General features: G+C 43.6%; 1 protein-coding gene across 1 annotated transcript; it reads right to left on the bottom strand.

Moving 5' to 3' along the window:
- Positions 1 to 47: 47 nt before the first annotated feature.
- Positions 48 to 23,748, bottom strand: emilin1a (elastin microfibril interfacer 1a). The gene is made up of 12 exons (XM_041958676.1): positions 23,389 to 23,748; positions 11,563 to 11,679; positions 9,496 to 9,692; positions 8,693 to 8,792; positions 8,043 to 8,151; positions 7,781 to 7,954; positions 5,387 to 6,664; positions 3,492 to 3,906; positions 3,037 to 3,162; positions 2,838 to 2,855; positions 2,604 to 2,738; positions 48 to 1,694 (listed from the first exon to the last, which is right to left on the bottom strand). Exons 1-12 carry the CDS (start codon positions 23,496 to 23,498, stop codon positions 1,375 to 1,377), a joined length of 3,099 nt encoding a protein of 1,032 aa, XP_041814610.1. The 5' UTR covers positions 23,499 to 23,748; the 3' UTR covers positions 48 to 1,374.
- Positions 23,749 to 25,520: the final 1,772 nt, after the last annotated feature.

Genomic DNA, 25,520 nt, shown 5'->3' with positions numbered 1-25,520 from the left:
TTTAATAAAGGAACAAGATCCAGATAAAGTGAGACTGTTGACATCGGTTGTGTAAAACTGGGTATCTGTATTTCAGGCACACATGTTGCAAAAACATACAAAACATATACAGTACCTGGCAAGGTGAAGTGGTAACTTGTAAAAATCTTATCCAGACAAAACTGATGAAAAATATTTACATTCTTTCAAGGTTATATAATGCATAGAAATATATATAAAATCAAATTCCCACACTGAACACTGAGGAAAAAATATGCATTGTGAGCAAACCCTGAAATGCTGGTACTGATTGATTTATGACTTCTGACCACGATGTAAATATAATCCAAATGTGGCCGAATCTGCTATATTATCGAAACAGAAAATGTGCAATGTTCCTTTTAAAATCCATTCAATAATATCTACAAACTTGATATCATGCACATATTTACTCCCACAGACATTTCAATTAAACTTCTAAAGGCAGGAAGTGTGTGTATTCATGAAAGAGGTCGGATTTGTAGCGTAGAGACGAGGGTATGTGTAGTTTCATTGTTTGTTATTGTTAGCTCTACAAAAAAATTCCAATGTAAGACTGATAGTAACAGCTTCTTAACTTTAAATACTTGATCCTCCACCAAGTTTAGATGGCCCTTATTAGGACAGAGAAAAAAATCCCCATTCTTCCCCCTGGTCATCCTCCATCTCCCTTCATGTTTCTGGGCATAGCTAATGTCCTAAAATGGTCGTATTATTTTGCTTTTGTATGATTTAGAAAATCCTGTGGTTTCCCGACTGAACTGTCAGTGACTTCATTTGAGCATTTCCTTCTAGAGAATAGTGGTTTGGCAACTGGCACTCAGTGTTACGTTTCTGGGAATTTGCTTGTGGTCAAATTGAAACTTTGAGCAAGCAGAAAAGAAACTACATTATAAACTCTGAACATTTGATATGCTGTGGGTGGATGACACACAAAAAACAAAAGGTCCAATTGTCTTACAGAATCTCCTTTCATTAGCACAAGTCAGACCTGGAGGCTAACTCGGCGTAATCAGTAAAGAATTCAAGTTTAGAGCACAGCATGAAATATGGAATTATAAGATAACCCTGCAGTGGCTTCATATCATACAATAAAAAATACAATGGCTCTTTGCTCATTTGTTTTCCTTAAAGCTGTGAAACAAACAAAACATGATTGTGGTTGAGAAGGATTTTTGCCTTCCTTCTTCAAACATAAGGTAAAATATAAAGTATTTTTCTCCTTGCTGAATGAATCCAGTCCAGTTGCTTCAGTCTCTTTGACGGCTCTGTCTCTTACAGTCCAGCAGACAAATGAGATGCTCTCGTGCTGAAGGTTTCACCCACGGAGACTAATTACAGCGAGGCCGCATCCGATCAGATGGTTTCATACAGCAGCATCCCACTGAAGATGGTCAAGGGTTCAGACGAGTAGGCCAGCTTGCCAGTGACGAGGTCGATGCAGACTGTGTCCCCCACCTCCATGGGCAAGATGATGTTGAAGACAGCCAGGGCTCCAGGGATGTGTTTGGCCTCTGCCATAGGCTTCTCCAGGCCTTCAGGCTGATACCCAGCTGAATCCACTCGGGCCACACCTGTGTTGGACTTGGACAGAACGGCCTCAATCTTCATGTTCTTATGGCCTGTAAGGACGCCGCTGAAGAAGTACTTCCCACTCACTGGAGCTGTGAAATAACCTGCAGTATGGAAGTAGGTAACAAGGATGGCTTAATGTTGTGTATTTACTGTGACATGAAGAGCTCAGATCTCCAGATTCCATGATTGACAAAAGTTTGCTTGGATTCTTGTTTGATAAGTGACTTTCATGAACTTTGGAGGTCAATTAAAAAATACCTGTCGGACCATATTAAAATGTCAATGCATGGCTCAGAACAAATGGGTCTGGTCATGTGTCCGTTGTGGCTGCTTTCTCCAGTTAATGAAACAACTGATTGCAAGCAGGACTAAGAATGGGAATGCTCTCTTCTTACATTGTTAGCAAGCGACCAACCTACGCTATGAAAAATAGCAACAGAAAAATGGTAACAAATGCTGATTAAGTTAACTGTTAACTGGATACGTTACTCGCTGCTGATTTGTTAGGGTGAAACAAGAAAGCAGCCAATATGAACATGATGTCATGCTGAATAAATGAAGTAAAAGTACAAATTCTCTCTGGATATCAGGCCTTTTTCCAGAATCAGTTGTAATCCATAAACCTTACTGTTAAAAGTTTTACTGGGGACTATTTCTTTGAAAGAAATTATTTGAAAGCAGGAAGTGAACTATCTAGAATAACCAGGAAACTATTTTTCAGTGCCACCACAAACAAAATTCCATTCGCCACTGAATCTGGGTGTGAGCAGAGATTTCAGGGAGGGGATTCTCAAAACATGAGCAAAGAAAAATCTTCATGGTTAGATAACACTGGGGCTAAGTGAGAGCATATGATTTTTTGTCATATGAACTGACCCTTAAAATTCACATAAAAATACCTACTTTTTTACTTTTACTACCTTGAGGTTATCTTAAAAAAGAAACAGTGAAACAAGAGAGCGCCGATCTTGGCAGGCACTTGTTCAAATTCCAGCTGATCTAAAGCTCACCTGTTCTGGGGTTGTAGGCGTTATTTTCGTTGACAAAGACCTCGTTGAACACGATGGTCCCTGCGTTTCTCATCGGGCGAGTCAGAGCAGCAGAGAAAGAAAGGCGCGGTACATGGGCATCGGACCCTGCGAGACCTGACCGTGGAGGAGTGACGGAGAGTAGGAGTTAGCATGAAATAAAGATCAAAGAGGAATGAGTGCTTTGAACTGCAGTTTAGTAAGAACAACACATACCCTGTTCACCTCTGAGACCTGAGAAGTAAGATGAAAGATAAAAACAGTGAGTTAATCATCCAACAATGTCATTCTCGATGTTTATTTTTCATTGTTATCGCAACGTATCTAGATGTGAAGAAAAGATAAGATACAGCTTGTAAATAAGTAATTACATGTGATATATAAATAACTCCATGACAAAGTTTGTCGTCTTTACCTGGGGGTCCAGCTGGTCCCTGCTTGCCCTCTCTGCCTGGAAGCCCCACCCTCCCTTGGGGTCCTACTGGACCCTGAGGTCCATGATCTCCTCTCTCTCCACGGGGGCCCGGTAGACCAGGTGGACCTGAAGAAGAAGATATTTAATGCCAACCTCATGAAAATCATGTAGAGCAGTTTCTCTTGGAAGAATTCTAAAAACCTGCACAGTCAGCCAAGAAAGCTAAGACATTTAACGTGGGGTGACTCAGGATGTGCTTTTCAGCCTCATGTTTACTGAAACTGCTCCTTCAGACAGATTGCAGACGTTAGAGGCTTTTTAAGTGGATGCTTCTCAGGATGACAGCCTGCCTGGATTCTTTCTTTGGTCTCACCCTGACCTTGCCTCCCTTCCACTGTGAGTGCTGCCTCTTGTCCAAAAGTCAAATCCCATGCCCTCCATCCTCTGCGACTCACCCATGAAGTCCTGCTCGATGAAACTGTGGAACTCCTTGACCAAGTCCACCACTGAAGAGTTCAGCCTGTGTATATTGGAGTGGACTTTCTCCAGCTGGACGTTCTGGATGTTGTCGATAAGATCTCCTTGAGACGTGACCGTGACGTTGAGTCCATTAACGCAGCTCCACAGTCCAGACACATGTCGGTTGAGGCCCTCCTTGATCCTCTCCAGGCTGTCTGAAAAGGAGTCGAAGCGTCCGCACACTCCCTCCAGCTTGGAGAGCCTTCGGTCCAGGCCGTCGCTGGACCGTCGGCACTCCCCCACTTCCGTCACATAGTTGCTCCTTATGATTTGGAGCTCTTTGCCCAGACTGCCGAATCGAATCTTTGAGTCATCAACGTGCTCTGTCAGCTCCTTCTGCAAATTGTCCACCTTGTAGAGAATGTAGATACTTGTTAATGTGTGTATTTTGCTTGAGTTTCTTCAGACAAAGTTCAGTATAAACATCCTTTTTTTTCCCAGTTTTTGCTCCAATTTATTTTCCTTTGGTATCATATACACACAAAAATGTAAGAATATTATTGAAGCCATGTCTGACAAAAAGACTCATGTGTTTGTAATATGCTCAAATATTATCCTAACTATAATAATATAATGTGAAACCACTGTTGCTAAGATAACCACAAGCCATGTTTGACTGACATGCTGTTGTTTTAAAAGCCCATTAAGAGAAGTTATATTTCAGTACATACAGTTTAATAAAACAACAGATCATCAGCACAGTTACCATCATCACTATCAAAACGATAACTTGATCTTTTCTGTTTTATTCTGAGGGGCAAGTTTTATATAATATGACACAGTTCTTCCCAGCCTGGGGCTTGGAGCCCCAAAAGAGGCTACAAGGTAAATCTGAGAGGTCACAAGATTTTCAACAGGAGCAAGCAGAGAAAAATCATATTATGTACACAATTTATAATTATTTTCTCTCATTATTGCTGTTGTAGCCACAGAAGCAGCATTGCCGTTGCTAGTAATTGTTGATATACATCAACAATTACTGAATCCTCCTGACTTTAGTGAACCTGATTCTTCCTCTAGCAGCACCAACAGTTTGACATTTTTGGGTGTTATTGAAATATCTTGATAACTACTGGATGAATTGCTGTGAAATTTGGTGCACATACATTCATATCCCCCTCAGGATGAATTGTAACAACTTTGGTGATCCTGAAGTTTTCACTGTTTGCACCACAATCAGCAATAATTTCATTTGTGAGGTACTTTAGTTTATGACCACATACCTGCAAAACTAATGACATTCTCATTAGCCTCAGCTGTGCTTTGTGTTTAGTCGCTTATTAGTTAAACTAAGATGGTGTGTACAGGATGCACTATACCTGCTTAACATCAGTATTTAAGCATTGTCATTTTGAGCATGCCAGCATGCGGTCATGTCCTCTGTATTTTGTCCAGGAGTTTGGAGGGTTTTACTTGAGGGGAACTTCTATTCTACAGCCAAGAGGCTGATTCTGTTATTTTTTCCACACCAGAATGAAATTATTGTCATTAACAAAATAAAACGGACCTGCAATGTGCTAATAATTTCAATTTCAAGACATTTCCTGGAAAGAACTATGTAATCTGGTGCCACTTTTATGTAAGCTGAACCCCAAACTATGCTCACTATGAAAAAGGCAAATGGATTCTAACATCCATGTTACAACCCTGCTTTCCAGGCCTCTAAGATATATTTAAAAGAAATGGCACTGCATGATTTGAAGTTTCTTCAGTTTACAGGGTCACAGTCAGTTATTTGTGGCTGCCTTCCACAGCATCAACATCTCACAGTCAAAGCAATACAAGCATTAGTATCATCACCACATCATAAGATAAGATAAGACAGACTTACCTCAGAGATGACGTTGTCCTTGGCGCTGTTCAGATCAGTCAGCGTGTCCCCATGTATCTGAACAGTCCTTCCCAGGCCCTTTAGAGTGTTATTGATGGAGTTAAACGTGCCCAAGACCACAGCCAGCTCTCCTTGGATGGACTTCAGATCCCCTCCTAATCTTCCACTATGGACGCTATGACCATCCAGGCGCTCCTTCAGGTCATTTATGTTGATTCTGCACTGCCCAGTGCACTCCTCCACGTCTTCTCTGAGTCGCCCTACTTCCTCCTGAAGGTTGGAGCACACCTGAGAGCAGACAGATTCTCCTGAGTCGACCTTCCTCCGCAGGTCGGTTAGTTCTGCCTGGCACTTGCTGAGCCCGTCCTTGGTGGAGTTGGCAAGCAAGAGCAAGTCCTCCTCTACACTGCTGCAGACAGAACAGTCCTCAAAATCACGGCCCAACGTTTCGACCTCGGTGACAATTCGGTTGAAATGCTCACCGTTCTCCCCTGTCACGTCTATTATCTTTTTGACATCGTTTGTTAGGTTGATCACTCTGTCACTCAGCGAGTCCCCTGACATGGACAAATCATTTAACCTGGTGTTAAACTTCTGGATCTCGTCTTGGTTGGCCACAACTCTCCACTGTAAGGTTTTCACAGTGTCATCAGTCTTATGGCCTTTTCCATTAGGCCCACAGGTATCATTGCAGATCTTCGTGGTCGATGTTAGCCTTCTGTCCAGGAAGGTTGTGATGTTTTCCATCTGACTTAAACGCCGACTGTGGTCAGTGACCGTATCTCCCAGAACAGCCACATCCAGCTCTATCTTGCCGATCTTAAAGCTGTGGTCATCCAACCGACTGAGGACCATGTTGCGCAGCTGTGTGACGTCTCTCTGGACGTTGTCCTTCATGTTGTTCCCAGTGTTCGTACACCTCTGTTCTGCCTTTCTCACTGTGTTATTCACCCTCTTTTCCAATTCTCTCAGTCTGCCGTTCAACCTGTCCTCTGTCACTCTTCCCTTTCCTCCGCCTGTCCCGGCTAGCTCCTTATCCAGCCGCCCTTTAATCGTGTCGCACTTGTTAGCTGTGGAGGTGACACGGACCTCGACGTCAGACACCCTCTTCTCCAGCTCAGTGACTGTGTTGCAACAGGCCTGGAAGCGTTCGGTCTCTCTGCGGGAGACGTCCAGACTCTGCCTCAGGTGCTGGTCCATGGAGCTGATCAGCTTCTCCAGGGCTTGGATCCGCTCCCTGTCCTCTTGCTGCTGGCGCCTCATATCCTCCACACCAGCCTAAAAGAAACAGGGATCGAAAGAAGTGTGCTTATTTTTTCTGTTTCTGCTTTATGATGTCCGGTATCTTACACAAAGGTTTTTGCCAATGTCAATGCACAGCGCTTGTATAGCACAAACGGATGGATTAGAGACACTTGGGTCCAAAGAATCAGATCACACCTCTGTTGCAAGTTACTGGTTTTAACAATTCTCGTTTAAAAGTCAAAGAGCTAAGCCTGTATTTTTGCTCCTGATCCTTGCCAATACTCCTAGAGAAATATTTATTTTTATAATATTTCTTTCAACATAATACAGCTGCACAGTGCATACTGAGGCTACAGTAAAGCTACTGACAAAACAGAAGCAAATGGATGAAAAGACATTAAAGTACTGTATGTTTGTGTTAAATATGCTCTGCTTTAAGAATCTATATCACAGATGATAATAATCTTTCCCATAACACTTTTTATAGCATGTTCAAGTATTTTGTAAAATATTTGTGCAGGACAGTATCAGTGTGAATCTGATATGGTGGGAGATTTGGAAAGGCAGAACAAGTTCACACAGCCTCTCCTCATCTCTTATACGGACTGTATGAATACTGAAGTTCGAGTGCAGTTTTCAACCAACAACAGCAACAGAATTTTAAAAAAGATGCATGACAACTGTGAGCAATAGAGGGTGGGGGTATTATGTGTCTGTGCCCTGGGGCCTATGATTGTGCTTGAACATAATGCAAATAAAACACTGATTTATAAAAATGTTTGTTTTATGTTAAATCCAAACCCTCCAGTTCTTTCACTTGGTTGGAAATTGTTTTTGGCTTTGTTATTTTCCCTTTTCTAATCTTTCATTCTTTGTTTTTTTTCTTTTTACAGTATTGTTTTTCTTAGTGCCGTGGTTTATACAGGAATGCTGTTTTCTTCTATCACCGCCTGCACATATTGTTTTAACGCTTCAGGCAGCAGAGACCACTCACTGGAGCAAAGAGGAAACAAAGCAAAAACACGAACATTTCACAGCTATGCAAACTACGACTAGAAATGACACAGAGCGACATCCCAGAAATGGCCTTAACAAAGCAAGAGACATTTGCGTGTCTCACAGATCAGATTTTTTAATGCTGGGCTTCACCTGGCAGGCAGAGCAGGACAGAGAGACCCTTCTCTCCAGCTCTGTCAGTATCTCCTCCTTCAGACTGTTCAGCTGGTTTCCTCCGGGTCCTCCTCCTCTGGCCACTCCGTCCAGTTCGTTGCCTCCTCCGTTAACCAGGTGGTTGTTGATGTTGAGCAGTGTCTGGTCATGGACCTGAGCAAATGCCAACATAATGTTAAATGATATATCCTTGCATTTAAATCCTAAATATAAAGGCTGTGAAAAGAAAAGTGCTGGTTACCTGCGTCCTGTTGTAGAGTTGGTCCAGCTTGGTCTGGATGTTGTTGATGGTTTCCTTCATGTGTGGCTGAGCTGAATCAGCAGGGACAACAGCCCCATTCAGACCAGGCCTACACACAAGGAGAGTTGAGATTTCTTCAAGTTTTCGGCCAACATGTCTCATAAAAATGAGTCACATGTTAAATAATATATGTCATCAAAGTGGAGGGTGAAAGAATAATTGCTTTGAAAATGTATCATGTGTGCAGGAAAGTAGCGTGTGGAGAAGATGGGAGGAAAGAAAAGATTAAGAGTAAATTTAATCAATTCTGCATGTGCAGTTTAAGTCAAAGGACATATTCAGTGTATTTATGCAGCATCCCATTACATTGTTGAGGATGAACTATTTATAGCTGTCTACCCAACACAAGTATCTCTATATACATTAATAAACAGGCGTACCCTCTCTCATTTAACGGACTTGCTGAAATAAACTACAATAAACATGTAATGATACACAGTGTACTACATATATCCCCAAGTGTTCTGGGTGGTATCAGTAAACAAAATAAGCAAGTCTGAGTTTCCTGAAGGTAAACAGGATTTTGGTGTGCAGGTGAATGCACTCCATGAAATAAAACATGCACATGACATATTGAAAACAACACGTACAGCCTCTGGTTTATGCCGTGAATGGTGGTCTGCATGTTGTGGAGGTCTTTGGTCAGACCACGGATCGTGTCCTCCAGCTGTCTGATCTTCTCAGAGTCGCCTGTCGCCAGAAAAGAAGGAATAACAGCCGATATGAAAGAGGAAACCTGGAGTTTAATGCTGAGATTTTTACATTTTAAAGCTTGCAAATTAAAAAGATTTCTGTAGGGTTAGGGTTATGTGTGTGTCTGTCCCATCTTTCCTCACCCCCAGCATGGGGAAGGACTCAACAGGAAAAAGGTCATGTTGTGTGTGTGTTTTTTTTTTTTTTTGTGCATCAGTTTGAATCAAAATGTGATGACAGTTGAGGGGGGTGTTCACTTATGTTGCCAGCACTGTCAACCAAATGCTGATCAAACCAGATCCACACAGGCCTGATGAAGCCGATTAGCTACTTTTTTTTCTCCCAAAACTCAAAACTGGTTGTTGTTTATCTAGTCCTGAATATTTAACACTTAAGGTTGAACCCAAGCTCTCAGGGGCTTTAAATAAAGTCAGGACGTCACTGATGTTATGTATCAGATCTAAGTGTCCTTAGATCTGTTTAATCATTTTGTTTCCTGAAAAGTCAGAAGCAATCATTCGTTCACTCTTGAAGTATAAATACTGACAAGATACATGAATGGGATGGGAAAATATTCCCATCTTGAGCCTGCCACAGTTTTTATTTATTATTTCACAAAATGAATTAATTCCTGATAAGATGAAAACATATTTTCAGTAAAAGCAATCTGGATTTCACTGAACCTTCTTCCCATCTCTACCTTCGCCTCTCTGTCCGCCGCCTGTGTTGTAGCCCGTCTGCGTGACGCGGGGTCGCCCTCCATTGACCTGAGTGTCAGTGGTCACCTTTGGCCCATCGTGGCAGTCTTCCCCCGAGTAACCATGGCAACACTTCCACTCCATTTCGGTCACCATCTTGTAAGCTACCTTATACCTTGGCCTCCTGTATGTCCGGTAGCTGAGGATGAAACGGAAATTCCACATACATAACATCATTTGGATTTTTATTTGTTCTGACCTGACCTGATTTTCTCCACTTAAAAACTGAGACTTGACTTGAGATTTAACACTTAGTCTCACTAAGACTGGAATTGGTTTTCTACAGTTAGACTCACAATTTATTTCTTTAGGCAGTCAAACAACATTATATTTTCAATAACTACTGGATGATTTGCCATGCCATTTTGTACAGACGTTCATGGTCACCAGAGGCTAAATCCAACATGATGTCGTGATCCCCTGACATTTCATCAGCCCAGAATCCAATACACCCTTTGATTTATGACCAAATTCCATCAAAAAGTACTTGATATACTATATGCTAAGGCACTCAGCTAAGATGGTGATCATGGTAGACACATAAGCTGAACAGCAGCATGTTAGCATTGTCATTTTGAGCATGTTAGCATGCTGATGCTAGCATTAAGCTCAAAGCACTGCTGTGCTTACAGTAAGGACAGCCTCGCAGCGTAGCATGTCTGCAGACTCTTTGAGCTTGACTTTTCAAATTTGTACAGCGATCAAGTCAAGGACCCACAGCGGTCCCTGAACCCTGTGCTGAATACCACCACTGTACACTGTTGATATTAATGTGCACTGAGTCATTCGATGTCTGGAAATATCTGCAAATCATCTGCTGATGATGGATGGGATTAAGAGTGCTTTGTAAACTTTAAATGTTTTTCTTGTCCCATTTTCCAAAAGAAATCAGCTGCATTCAGCTTGCACTAAATCTTCGTTTGTTACTCACAGGCTGTTCTGGAAAAAAACAAGAATGTTTTGTTTGGATAGCTCTTCTGTAGTTGTATTATTAATGTGTGATTTAGCTCTGAGACTGAAGCGACTCCCTGTTACAGTAACAATGCAATAAATAGACCAGAATTGGCCGGAAGTCCCAGTAAGGATTTATGGCAGCGTCGCAGGCACATTAACAAGCCCTGACTATGAAAGTTCAGCACGTTGCTCTCCTTCATGCCAACCCACAAACAGCACTGTAGGTAACCCAGAGCCTCTTCTGTGCCATAGAAAAGACTCCATCTTCCAGCTCCCTGCTCGCAGAGCGTGAGAAAAAGGGATCCAACGTACTCTCAGAGGAAAAACAAAAACATGGCTTGGAGGAGGAGTTGGTGGAGTTAGGGAAAGGGCTAGAGACGAGGGGAGTCATAAAAAGGAAAAGAGACAGTAAGAAGAGATTTTTTTTACAGGGCAGGAGGCTAGACTGTGGTGCCTGGAACCTCTGTTGGCTTCATTCTTAGCATAGCCCAGGTTTAGGCCAAGGCCCCTGGCAGGCACGGGGATCAAGCAGCCAAGCCAGGGTCAAACAGCATGGCGAACGCTTCAAAGGAAGAAAAAGGAGCATTTGACTAATGTTGCCTTGCAAGCATAACATCCATGTTTGGAAAACTCATTCAATCAATCACATTTATAGTAAATTTGCTCCAGTGTAATATTGGATATCCCCAAGTCTGCTACAGGCTTAGCTCCAGTCTTACTGGAGCTCTACCACAGTAGTATGTGTGAGTTTGAGACCAGTACGTCATTACTGGGGCTGATCGGCCAAATGCTGAGCTGTAATTATGTCTGTCAGGATGTTCTGCAGCAGAAGCCCAGACACAACCTGACACCTTCCTGACCGGGCCGAAAATGAAAACAGCTGAGCGAATTCAGCATCCACAGGCAGGAAACAGGCGGAGAACACGGATGAATAAGAGGATACAGACTTCTGTAGGGCTGACAGACAGACAGAAAGCTGGAGGAGCGAGGCTGAATACAGATCAGACTCCAGCAGCAGAGAGGACGAGTCAGACGAGAGAGGAGGAGATACTCACGCAACTCTCGGACATTGGCCCCAGGTGCAGCGCTGGTAGTCTGGCTTGATGTACGTCTCCACCCCATCCTCCATCACGCAGCTAACGGTGCGTGTCACCACATAAGCACACCAGTTCCTGCGAAATCACACACACGAGCAGGCAGAAGGAAATGACAAATGAATAACTGCGTGATGACTGGCAGCTTACCGTCAGATTAGTCAGGTGTTGACACAGACGCAGCAGCCCGCCTACGCACTCAGAACACACTCTGCTGCTGCTCTTTGTTTCCAGGCAAAATGAGGACAGATTTGGAAAAATAGTAAAAAAAATCTGGTCACTTGTTGACTGGGAGGCTCCACTGGGAGGCTCAAGATAACATCTCAAACCCCTGAGTGATTATTATTCTGTACAACATTCAAGAGAATACGTCCACTGGTGCAAATGTCAGATCAGTTCAGGATAACGGCATGATTGCAACAATGACCATTGTATGCCTCCCCAACTCCACACCAGCCAACCCACACAAAGACACACACACACGCACACACACACACACACACACACACACACTAGTGTTTATGCTGCGTATTCATGACAAATTGGTTACATTCATTCCATACATAACATGAGTGTGACAATAACATGTCTTGCCTCTCGGGTGTCTATAATTCCATGTTAATCTTCAAACATTTGAGATGTTTTACAAAAAAAACAAATAATAGAGTGTATCTGGAATTGGCCTCTGGGATAAATGAATACTTGGCTTTGCATTCAAGAGTGAGACCAGAAGACTGATGGTAATCACGTCATCTTGGATTCACATGTATAATACTGACTATACCCACTGCACTGTGAAGGAGCTATTGATCTCTGTCTCTTCATCGTATTAATTGCTGTGAATATGAGAATTGAGTCGGTGTTGCCCGTATCAAGAGGGCATCTTCCAAAGTCTTCTGAGTATGAAACTGCCTGTTTGCGCTTCTCCTGACGATGCTAAGCTACAGCGGAGGGACAGCAAGGACGACAACAGCATCAGCACGAGGAAGTGGTGTCGAGACAACTTGCTTAGCCTAGCTTTGCACAAAGACAGCTAGGCCTAATTGTACGTCAAGCGGACACATTTCTGTCCTGTTTCTGTGCACCTGTGGCTCTGCTTAGTTCTGGTTTGGTGAGAACAATATGTAGGCCTTTAGTTTGTTAGATGTTCCATCTTCACAGTAGTTCAGCATTACAATAAATCAAATTGGATTCATTGGTTTTATCCATTAATATAGCAAACAGTTGCTATTTTACACATCCAGCACATGTGGAGCAACATTAGCATTTATCTGGAGTCGTATGAGACATATAAACATGTCTCAAAACTCAAAGGGACTGAATTGGAAACAGACACACACACACACACTCCCACACACTCGCCCAGTCTACTCCTCATCCCTCTGACTGCCCTTGACTCTCAGACATCACTCTTAATAACAACTACGGAGAGATTTACAACACAGACGTCCTTCACTCGCTTTCTGTCATCATTGTCATATTACCCAGAATCCCTGTCCACTGCTATTTCCTCGCTGGTTATTAGGGCCAATTAGTGTCGCTCTCAGATTCATCTAAGCAGAACTCTGAAGGGTTTAGAGATAAAAGCTGGAGCGTACAAGGAGCTCCTTCATGCTGGAGAGTCAGTCAGCAGCTTTCTTCTGTCTGTCCGTCTTCATGTCTGTCGTTCTGTCTCTCTATATCTCTTTCTGTCCGTCCTTGTGTCTGTCACTCACCTCCTGCTGTGGAACTCATTGTAAAGGAAAACCTGTTTAGGCTCTCCTTGTCTGTCTGGATCTATTTCTTCCCGTCTCACTATTTTTCTCACCCTTGCTGTCACTTTCACTCCATCCCTGTCCTCCTGCATGTCTCCCTGTACATCTCTGTGTATTATCTCCTCCTCCCTTCTCATCCTTTCCACTTGTTTTTTTCTCGATCTCCCCTCTGTGTGACTACACCTCTGCCCTGTTCCCCTAAGGCCCCGATCCTCCCCTTCATTCCACAGCCTGTCGGACTGACAGAAAGAGTTTATCATGTTTCGATCCTCCCCTGCCCCTCATGACCTCCTGTTCCTGCTGCTACTGTACGTGGGAAAGAGAACAGGGCTAATTAACTGTCAGACTCTACTAGAAAGGTTAGTCTCAGGAATCATGAGGAACATTCAAAGGGGTGGCTGGTCCTGGCCAAGCCATACAGTTAGTTTGACCCAGAACTGCAGGGCACTTACTAAATGGACAAATCATGTCAAGCCAATCAGCATGTATCTGACACAGGGGGGCTCTATTTCAATGGCTGTGGATGTGTTTGATTGGCACAGGTGGTGCAGGTCCAATCAATCATTATGCTGCTAAAGTTCGACATGATGCAAGAGTGAAGAAACCAGAGAGCAGATGTCAGGATTCAGCTATTTGACAAATTTATAAGAGCAGGCACGTAATTAAGAATTACACAGAGTGGCTAAAGTCTCCCCTGACTCTGCAGCTCACAAAACTCCACAACACACAATTTTTAACAGAGTGTTGGGACAAAAGATCAAACTGCGGTTCCTGTTTTTTGTCAAATTTGATAATTTTACTATCACTAAAAATTGGATTCTTTAAGAAAACAGTGTAAATGCTTAAACCAGTTGAAACGGCGTGCGCACAAATATCTGCTGCATATCTTGGCAGGTAACGTTAAAACACACTCTAAGAGGCCGTCACAGCAACACGCCTGGAGAGACTGAGACAATATTTTTTACACAAGCAAAGGAATAACTTCATGGATTGCTTTGCTGACAAGAGGGGACAAATGATCGAGAATCTGACGTAGCTTGTTTAACAGCATTTCGCAAAGTATACAAAGTTTCCCCTAACTCCAAAAAACATTTTTTTTTAAGGTAGTCTGGTAGTAAATTGTGGTTACTGTGCTATTTAGATTGTGCTTCCTTTTTGAGCTTATTACAGCCAATAACAATATACAGTGTTTCTGTCTGTCTAACAGGGTGGGATGTTAGAAAAATAATAAAGTAATACCACAAAATAACAATTCATTATTGTGTGGCTGGTGAATCTGAACATTCATTTGTCAGTGGCCAGTAGATGTTCACATGTTAAAGAGTTCATTTCCCACCCTGTCCACACATTTAAGAATTATGAGCGCAGCTTTTGCATTGTTTGTGAGTAAGTGTGTGATTATTGCGTGTGTGCCTTGAGGATGTTGCTGAGACCTCTGATTTAATGTCTGAGGGCTTCATTCTTAATGAACATCTGTTAAATGAAGTGAAGTGTTTACTACAAATGTGTGTTTTGTGTATTAATGTCATGCGAGGATTATGACCTTTATAGATTTGTCCACCAGAGAGCACTGACTTTTTTTTTTAAAACAAGTAAACAATTAAAATAATGTGAGTCCTTGCCAAAATTGTTTGTTAATGTACATTGGCCAATATATCAACACCAGCTTTTTAAAACTCTCACTATCGCATCCAATTTTCATGCATTTTCATTACCTGGGTAAACTTATTTTGTATATTCACAGTACACACAGTGTGGCTTTGAGCTGATTTGAAGTGAAGACGGATTTTGGAAACGTTGTTCTGTAACTCCCTCTGCAAAGATCCCCATGCTCCACATGGCCTCCCTCTAGCTTAGCATTGGACTGTATTACGTTGTGCCTTGCTGGTGTGTGGTTTGTACTCTATCAGAGCTTTGGTGCGCTGGTGTTCCACAGCGTCACATCTGAAATCAGCCAACATCAGTGCTTCCAAACACAGCTGTCTCTCCCCTCATGTCTGTCCAGAGCCTTGCGGTTCATCGCAGTGATCCTTATTGCATTATGCCCTGTGCGGGTTTGCTGGGTTATCTTGTTCTGCGGTTTGTTATGCTTTACTGTGTATGTTGGACTCAAGCATTTTGAGAAACGGGAATCTAACATCTCCATCAGGAGTTGGACCAATACAGAGGGGATCAGGAACATGTGAAATAAGACAGCGTTGAAAAATCAAAACAGCTCCGTCTCTTCCCTCTGTAGCTGTCGTGATTTTTTTGTGTGTGTTTTTTTGTCACTGTGATTGAGGGGGCCACTCTGCCAATCTATTATCCTGACTTACTAACTCTCAGGGTCCCAGACACAGCAGACAAAGCATGAAGTTGGCAACGTTCACGCCCGATCTCCGCTGATGGAGAACAGGCACTGTGTCACATGTAAATAAATCTTACCATCTCTCCTCTTTCACTACTGAGCAGACACAGATGTGGATGTGTGTAACTCCTCCGCCTCCACTGCCTCCGAGCACCCACCCACTTACTGTACATACCACCCTCCCTGCTGGTCCATTTTCCATCTCTCCATCATGGGTTTCTCACTCGGCTGAAATGCATAAGAGGAGCCTTTATATTCGTAGGAGGATGACTGTTAGTTTTGAGCTGGAAGAGTGTGTCTGTGGGTGTGTGTGTGTGTGTGTGTGTGCTTGTGGCTAGGCGTACACCCTTCACAAAAGAGACTACAGTGAGTTTGTTTATGTGTGCCTGCATGAAAGTCTCCTGTTGCACGGGTGACACCTTCAGAGCATTTCAGCTGCAAACCCCGTGGCCTCCCTCTCTGCCCCTCTCTAACTGCCGTGAAGTTAAGCATTCCAAACAGTAATCCAATAAAACCCCATTAATCCAAATGGCTGCAGAGAATTCGCCCGGATGAAAGTCCGCTAACTCGACCTGGCATCTGCTCAGTAAGTGTAAAATGCCATTACAAGCACACACACACAACATTTAAAAGAAAAAAACACACGACAAACAGATTCATGCATTCACAAGAAACTTACACAAGCAGGCACTCATTTCACTTAAAGATAAAACCATACACCTTCATACACGCATCCCAGTTAAACATGAAGATCACATCCTATCCTAGTAGAGAACTGAGAGTGCTTGTGTTCGTGTGTGTGTTTTTTTCTTCCTCCAGTGGTATATTCAGCAGCTAATCTCCCTGTTTCCTTTACGATATCAGCACCACAGGAAAACACAACACACAAACAGCCCAGTTCCTGCACATATAACTGCATGCTTCTACTACAATATGTATTTGTGGAATGTTTATCAGACAGCTGCAAATGTAAAACTGCAACGTCAAATGCTTTCTTTGAATTCAAACTTACACGTTTTTCAAGCCTTTGAACTTCCCTGACTCACTAGTTTACTGCTCATTACAGACTCCTGCTGTGCAACCAAACATCGTTAAAACCTGCAGAACTTTATTTGAAATTCTAGTGGAGGTCCCAAGTTTCCAGGTATACCAAATTTTGAATTTTGGGGTGATGTTTAGCCCAATTTGGGACCCTGTCATGCTCACCTCATAGAACATGTGGAAGCGGTTGTGTGCTCCTTTTCATCAGAGGCGGGAAAGTTAACCAGACATGGATTGGCAAACCAACCAGTTAGTCCTCATCCTTAATGCCTTCCCTCTTGTAAACTCAAAGAGTTTGTATCGAAAGGGTTGTCTGCCACCATGTTTTGGTTTTACAAGTGGGAAGACATAAAAGATAGACTCTGAATGGTTGGTCTGGCAAAACCATGTCTGGTTAATTTCCTCAATACGACCAAGTGCAGCTGGGATGATGTCTATAAAATGACACACCATTAAAAAAGTCTTGGGGTTGAATAATGAGTCAACCCAGATTCAAGAAAAGTAGGAGCTCTGTGTAAAACCTGAACAAAAACAGAAGGCAATCATATGCAAAGGGACTGTGTTAACAGCTTTCTAAAAACCTGTTTACCTGTGGAATGTTTCAAACAGGTGTTTTTGGAGCATTCAACACCTTTCCCAGTCTTTTGTTGCTCATGTCCCAATAATGGGGTAAAATATTAATTATATTGTCTTTGTACTGTTTTTAATGCATGAAAAGGATTAGCAAGTTATCACATGTCTGTTGTACACAGCATGCCACCTTTTTTGGAATCAGGGTTGCAGTGAACATCATAGAGCTTCAAAGAAGGGCTCATTAATGACCTAAATGCACTGTGTGAGGCCTAACAAGTGTGTGGAATGTAAAACGATGATAAAGCATACCCAGACAGATACACAAACAACCACAGGAAACAAGCCGAAACACACTTACATGCATGTTAATGAACGCAAATACACTTTGTCCTTCACCTACACACACACACACACACATACAAAGAATGTTTTCATTACTTCTCTACCGGGCACCAAGCAGTGAAACTTCCATTGTACACGTCTTATTTTTATTTATTGAGCCATAACTCAGCGTGAGTGGAACTCCTGCACCTGTCTGAGCATCACTTTATTTCCCAATAAATTTACCCACCTTATAAAACAGCAGACAGACACTTCACAGCCAGGCAGGAAGTTGCGGTCTGACATCTCAACCCACGCATACCGGGTTCATTTTATTCAACAGTGTCTCTGCATGAGCCCGACAGAGAAGAATTGTGGGTAATAGTCGGTGACAAAACATGGAGAGTAGGTGGGTGCAAGACGGAATGAAAAGAAAAAGGGGGAGCTAAGGTTTAATACTTAAACAAAGAAATCACTTGGCGGCGTCTATTGTTGAGGGATCTATCATTGAGCTTCAAGGGAGCGCTTCGACAGCGGCCTGAATGAGAGGATGGAAAGGGGTGTGTCTCGCTGTTTGAACTGTGACCCAAAGGTCAAGCACCCCTCCAACATCCTTGTAAAGGTACACCCCTGCACACACACCGAAAAGCATACAGACTGTCACGGACGACAACATACACACTCGTGTGCACTCACTCACGCCTGAGCGATCGCACGACGACAGGCAAACACACACAGAGGCGGACACACACATTCTTCCAGGCTCTCTGCGCCGTCTTAAAATGCAGTTTTACTCGCGCACCCACACACCATTTATTCTTCGGGCAGTGCGACTGTGTAAACTCCTCTCTGATTGTTTAGCCTGGCGGTCTTGAAGATATACAGAGAATGTCCATGATACTGCCATTTGCTTTAGCATTATTGCCCAGATACGTCAGCGCTCCGAGGTCTGCAGGGGCTTTTTTGTGGCTCACTTGACTTTTAACCATTTATGGAGGCCCGTGCATTTGAAACATAAGTCTCCTTAAAGCCTTAGAATTGCAGCTGCCCAAAATAGCACAGACCATCTATGCAGGTAAAACTTTATTAGTTGCTCTGAAGTACAAACCAGCAAGCTTAGAGGAGGTTTGCAGTTGTTCATGTGTGGTGGGACAGGATGAATTTAGGGAGGGGATCCAAATGTCTAATAGTGTTCTTTATCTAAACAAGGTAAAGAAAGCTTCCAAATGAAATGCATGCTTTGGAGGTATGGTAAATAGGTCACAATGGCTGTGCCTGAAAAGGATCCCTTTTCCCACATGTTCATTACCATATATAATGAGATTTACTCACTGCCCTAATTAGCAGAAAGCAGAAAATCACACAGATGAAGTAAGTTTGGATACTTTCCAAGGTTTGGTCAAGAAGAGGACAATCCTAACGTCTAATTGCCTGGCGACGCATTTTGGCGTGCTACTGAAATTGTAGTGACCAAGCTTTCGCATCATCTTACAGCACATTGGGAGAAATATATTTATAAAAGTTTCCAAAGCTTTTTCACAATTGCATCTTGTGGAAAGCTAAGAAACAATACTAAGAGTGTACAACCATGCTAACGTCTCCTTGAGCTGTATTTATTGAGTTGCTTGAGTTCAATCCAAAGATCTGCATGCTAACATGCTCACAATGACAATGCTAACATGGTGATGTTTACCAGGTGTAATGTTTATCATGTCCCATATCTTAGTTTAGCATGCTAGCATGCTAACATTTGTCTAATAGCACTAAACAGCGAGCACAGCTGAGATTGTTGTGAATGTCAATGGTTTTACTTGTACATTTGTCACACTGTAAAGCAAAGAATTGGACAAATTGCAAACTTGAACTGATGACGGCGATACATGAACATTAAAGGTCCAGTGTGTAGGATTTAGCGGGATCTATTGGCAGAAATGGAAAAGATTATTCATAGTCATATTTGATTAGTACATAATGACCTGAGAATAAGAATCGTTGTGTTTTTGTTAACATGTTTCAACAGTAGCCCAGAAGGGACAAATCAAACACTTTCACATTTTCCAGCCACCATAGGGGGGAAGTGAGGGGTATTTAGTTGGGTGAAACATTTCACCCAGTGGGGGATGATTGCCTATAGTACATTTAATGACAATCCCTCCAATAGTTGTCAAGACAGTTAACTCAAAACCACACATTTCTACTTCATGGTGGTCCTGGAGGAAGAGTGCATCCAAAGGGGAACAAAGGGGTGGCCCAACCGCTGACAGACTGACATTATCATCAACAAAGCCAAAAAATGTAGCTGACATTAGAATCAGCAGCCTGAGGGGCAGATATAGATCTACTATTTCCCTTGTGATGGACATGAGGCGAATTTGACCCACATTAGGTTTCTGCATGCAATAAAGCTGTTTTCCAGCAGTCTACTTCTAATTGACTAATTGACAGCAGTCTACTGCTGCTGCACTGGAGCCATTGGGGTCAATTAGCTTGCTCCAGAGCAATTATTAAAAGAAGCTTAATTACGGACAATTATTCTCTCGCAGATTGCTTAACCCTACTGGATTCTCAAGGGCAATTCCTTAGATACTCTATCACCATTAGAACATATGAATTCCTGACCTCCTACGTGCCCCCCAACCAAAAGAAAAACAAAACCAAACAGGCATGAAGTAAGTGCCATTGGTCATTCTGGATGCAGGCACAGAGAGAAATATCCATATCAGCAAAGTCAGAAAAAGGAGTGGACGAGAGGAACAGTGAGTGTCTGCAAAGAGGAAAGAGTCCAGCAGCATGTTTGATTTCACATGGTTTGGACTGTCTCTAACGGAAGAGACTTGTGTCCTTTCTCTGTCAGGATAAATCATGTCTTTTTAGTACTTTACAGCCTCCTGATGTTATTTCCAACATTCTTACTGAAACAAATGTTGTTGTGTTGTTACTTACAAAGACAATCTCAAGCTCAGGAGATACTGTAGGAGAGTGATACATAGTGTACGATCAAAGCTAGTCTGGCCTGACTTTTGGCAATACAAAGGTGTTGAATAATGATGTGAGGAGCTTGTGCTTTGAGCACGGTCGCACTGTCACACCGAAACAGGACGGACTCTTACATATATACAACATTTTATTCTGTCAACTGGCCTCCTTGGCTCTCCCGCTCTTCCTGTTACAATCTGCAAAGCAGAGGGCCATAAAAACAGCCCCTATTTTAAACAACTACAGAAATCCATGTCAACACAACATCTGGAACTGCAGTGACTGAATTAGAGTAACGTGTGTGGATTTCTTTATGGCCCCTGCACCCCGAAGCTAATGTACAGAAGTGAGTGGAAAGAGAAATAAGTATGATTAATGAGAGACAGAAAGAGAGATGCTCTGTATCTGCTCCTCGCCCCCCTCCAGTGGTGATCTAACGTCTTGTCCTTCAAACTACACATGAGCCAAAGCAGATCACCCGTCCACCTCCATCCAGCCCCGAACGGACAGCCCCGTCCCGCTGCCTGGAGCTGACGGGATGACGCGCAGCTCCGACGCCTTGGCAGGAGATGTGTCGGACAGCTCGAGCTGCCGGTAAGACCCCTGCTGGATGCCTTCAGTTCATTCAGCAGCCTTTACCACTTATGGAATACTTCACGCATCTGTCAAAACAGATCAATTGAGTTCAAACAGATGTCAGAGGGGCAAACCGCATTGCCACGGGCCAGCGCATTCTTCTCCCTGTTGCGTCACTTTGCGTTTGCGTGTGTGTGTGGTTTGTATGTATGTGTATGTCACAGGCCAGCCATGCTGACTCCTTCATAGCCTACTGGTTTTGGCAGGGGGAAGGCCTTCAAAGGCCCAATACTCCTGTCTCTTCTCTTGCTGTGTTGCTCCTCCTCGCCTTTTCTCACTCTTTCATCCTCTCCTGTCACGCCTGCTCGGGTTCCCTCTCCTCTCCAGTTCTTCGGTTGCTTTTACTGTCTTGCCAGTTTTCCCCATCTTTGTTCTTTTTGTCTTATCTTCTTGTCTTCCTCCCACTCATCTCGCCCTCTCTCAATCAGATACCGTATGTTTTTCCTTCTTCTATTCTCTGCCTCTCCTCCTCTTGACTTCTTATCACTTCCTTTAGCCAACAGTTCAGCTTCACTAAAGAGGCCAACCGTCCTCATCTCATGACTCAGGCGGCCACAGCAGCAGCAGCAGCGGCAGCAGCGGCAGCAGCAGCACACTGGGCTCTGGTGTGGACAGAAACCTGATAGAAGCTCATATTGCAGGAGCTCAGCTCCAGAAGCTTGGCCTGCTTGCATACACACACACACACACACACACACACACACACACGCTAAGTGCAAACACATGCAGGCAGACATGTACCACATGTGAGGGGCTCTGTCATTCATTCACTCTGTTGTGACCCCGTTTATTCGCACACGTGCACACACACACATTATTAGTTCAGTTGACCAAAACTTCCTCATTCATTTCTTTTCAAGCACACAAACAAGTCACAGAAACATACACACACACACACACACACATCTATCCATAGAGGTGAAGGGGTCGTCCACCCGTGGGGCCCTCAGGCAGAAGCTCAATTACATTCTAGTAACACACTGTGAGGCTACAACAGCACAATAAAAATATACATGTGTTGGCTCGCTGACAATATTAACAGCTTTATGAGCAGGGGCTCCAGCAGCCGTCACCAATTCATGCAAAACTATTAATCAACAGTTGCCCAGATCTAAATGATTTCCTTACTGTCCCATAAAAGAGGCCAAGGTGGTCGTTTAAGAAGCCTAAATCTGAGTCACTCAATTTAAAATTCCACATTACACATTATCAGCCCTCTGGGTTCATGACGTCCAGTTCAAGTTCAGTGTCCCTGCAACTCGTCACACGGCCGCAGAGCCCGTTCACCTTTACTGGACAGGAAGATGCTGTTTGCCTCCATGATAAATTTCCCTCTGACAAGGCTGAAGCTGTGGGGGTGCTGCTAGAATTCTGCCCCCCCTGAAAATGTTTCACTTGGGGCCCTGAAACAGTAAATATCTATAATCCTTATAAGCCCTGTGCAGCTCTGGGCCCCCTGAATCATCACAGACAGCCATCGTCCCATCCACCCCCCACCCCTACCCCTTCAGGGAGGGCCGGGCGATAAGTAATGGACGTAATCACCAATAAGATATTTCCCCTAGGAATAAAAATTTACACTATGTTTACTTCTGCAGATGATATTTTCATAGTATGGATACTGAGAGATTAATTCAGGACATGATGATGTTACTGGTAGGTCAGTATTTTGTCCCATTCTGCCTCATAAGGGCGGATTTTTGGAGGTGCTGATTTTATCACTTTTAGGTTAACTGAGTATCTTGCTGTTATTAAAGTATAACACATTAGGGCTGAAAAGATTATTTTCATTACTGATTATTTTTTAGAGTAACTGACTGTTTCAACCAGTAAGACAACATCTTTTAATTTTCTGTCAGACTAACATCCAAAACACAAAGATATTTTATTTACAGTTATATAAAACTGATAATCAGCTCTTTTATATTTTCTTCGGAGCGACAAACTGGAAGCTCCTGCACGGCCCTCGAGGGTCCGCGCACCGCACTTTGAGAGCCACATGACAGCAACAGTACCAACAATCATAACTCTTAATAAATAAACACTTCTTCCAGTGAAGGTTTCCTCTTGTTCTGGTACAAACACATCTCAAACCGAACGAGCCACCGACCAAAACATTCACACACGTGCGGATCCTACCTGTGCCTGCTGGCCGCTCTCTGTCCCGTCTGAATACTGGACTCCGAGTACCCAAGACCCCAGCTAACCCGGGGCAACACGAAGACGAGCAGGTAAAGCAGCGTCTCCATCCTCGCGTCCAGTGTGAGTTAAAAGCGAGCGACTGTCTCTTAGCTCCAAAGCTGATCCCAGAAAAGCGTCCCGGTCACTGTTGGCCGTCCTCACTGGCGCGCTGTCCGCAGAGGGTGATGGAGAGCCATGGCTGGGGGAGACGCTCCGCTCGGTCCAGTCAAGTGCATTTCAGATGGTGGGCTGAGCTGCGGCTGAGCTGCAGCTCCAGAGAGCAGCAAGCAGAGGAAAGTTTCCTGTCAGAGCTCCAAGAGCACTCATGCCCGCTCAGGGTCTCTCTCCCTCCCTCCCTCCCCCTCTCTCTCTCTCTCTCTCTCTCTCTCTCTGTGTGTGTGTGTGTGTGTGTGTGTGTGTGTGTGCCCTAACCTCTGCTGTTTCTCTTAAAGACTCAGTCCAGTTCACCTCATTCCAGCACGCTTCCTGGGCACGGTGAGGTCGTTTCGACCCTGCCAAAGCAACCTTATAACACAGAACAAAGGAGAGGGCAGGAAACTGCAGAATACTTTGAAGTCCAACAAACTTCTGAATGAACAGTGTTCAGTACTGCATATATGTGAGATGTCCATACATGTGAGACGTTGTCTTTTCTCCAACCGTCCAGGATGATGGTGTCGGCGACATGTTTTGTTGCTGGAGCATCTCTACCCAGAGTTAGCGAACAAAAGCTACTGGCCACACCAGACCAAGCAAAGCTGTAGCAGCCAAGCCACAGGGTGTACTGAAGGGTGCGTGTCACTGCTCATGAATTCAGCTTTTCACCCTGTTTGTTCTCTCCTTCTGCTCAAAGTTACACAGTCTCACTTTAATAGTACAGCAAGTCAAAAGGGAAACTGTTTGTCAACTGCTGCCTCTTAAGTCATCGTGGATGAGAATTCATTAAAATGCACAAAGAAATGGAGATTTGAACACCTACAGTACAATCTCATGCATACTGGTCAAACTCCGTCTGCTGAGGATGATCTTGTGATATGAACAAAAGTTCAAGAATTCACTTTCTGCCTCAGTATTTCATGCTTTCAATATTTTTTTTCTCCACAATCAGAAGAACTGCCTTTGATTTCTCTTCGCCAGAGTTTGGCATCAGTTAGTAATTCATCAAAGAGAAAACCAAAACCTCTTAAGTACATGTGTTGAGCGGCGGATATATTCAAATACATTTAGCAAATAGAGGCGTGTGTGTGAGTGTGTGTCCCTAATCACAGTCAGTTTTAACACAATCAGCCTGTCTGTCCTGTTTCCCTTTCGATCAGATTCCAATCTGAGACGTGGACGACGCGTAACGACCCCGCTCCTGGGACAGACGCTCACACAGCACGTAGTAGCAGCTCCTTATCAGCTGGATAAGGAGGCTGTGTTCGAGGTGTGATTGATGCCGCGCTCCCGCAGAGACAGCTTGACTCCCTGCTATGATTTACATAGCTCCGCAGTTCCCCTTGCGCCTCTTTCCTGTCATTATCTGTGTCCAAATATAGCGTACATGCCAAAAAGTTAAAAATAGACGACTGCAATCTCAGCAGGTCTCAGGTCAGAGATACAGTACTGAGAGTCAGCTTGAATTCCTTGTTATTACAGTTCATTTTCAGTGACGTACAGTGTATAAAACCACATTTTGCCACATTTACCGGAGGCCGATGAGGGTCACTGATGGGTCAAAAGGAAACAAAAAGGCAAACTGGGCGACTCTTCTTTCTGTTTTCTTTATGTTCATAGAGGCCTGAGCACTTTCTTTTTCTTCAGAACTCGTGTCAGGGTTATCGTCCTTCCCCAGTGTTGCCTTGTTCTCCTGGTTTACTTACAGTTGTACCCGATTAAAGCTGTGCATCTCCTCCACTGCTGCCACAGTGGAATGCCCAGCTCAGCAATCCTCCCATCGGCCCACTAATGAGATCAGCTCTCCCAGCTGTTCTGTCACAGACTCTGCGACTCCCCACTGAGAGCGTGTCCAGGCATACTGCGGAGGATGATGCCATCCCAGAAACATACAACCACCGCCCGCTCACGCATGATGTAAAGCAGACACCTGG

This window comes from Chelmon rostratus, chromosome 18 (genome assembly GCF_017976325.1).
Source record: "Chelmon rostratus isolate fCheRos1 chromosome 18, fCheRos1.pri, whole genome shotgun sequence".
NCBI classification, from domain to species: Eukaryota; Metazoa; Chordata; class Actinopteri; order Chaetodontiformes; family Chaetodontidae; genus Chelmon; species Chelmon rostratus.
This window is presented reverse-complemented; position numbering and strand designations above follow the sequence as displayed.

Excerpts from the sequence above, each read along its gene's own strand:
- emilin1a (XM_041958676.1), bottom strand. The coding sequence starts at position 23,498 with ATGGAGACGCTGCTTTACCTGCTCGTCTTCGTGTTGCCCCGGGTTAGC. Across the intron at positions 6,665-7,780 it reads TGTCCTGCTCTGCCTGCCAG|GCTGGTGTGGAGGATATGAG; the intron begins GTGAAGCCCAGC and ends TGTTTCTTTTAG. Across the intron at positions 3,907-5,386 it reads AGGACAACGTCATCTCTGAG|GTGGACAATTTGCAGAAGGA; the intron begins GTAAGTCTGTCT and ends ATTCTCTACAAG.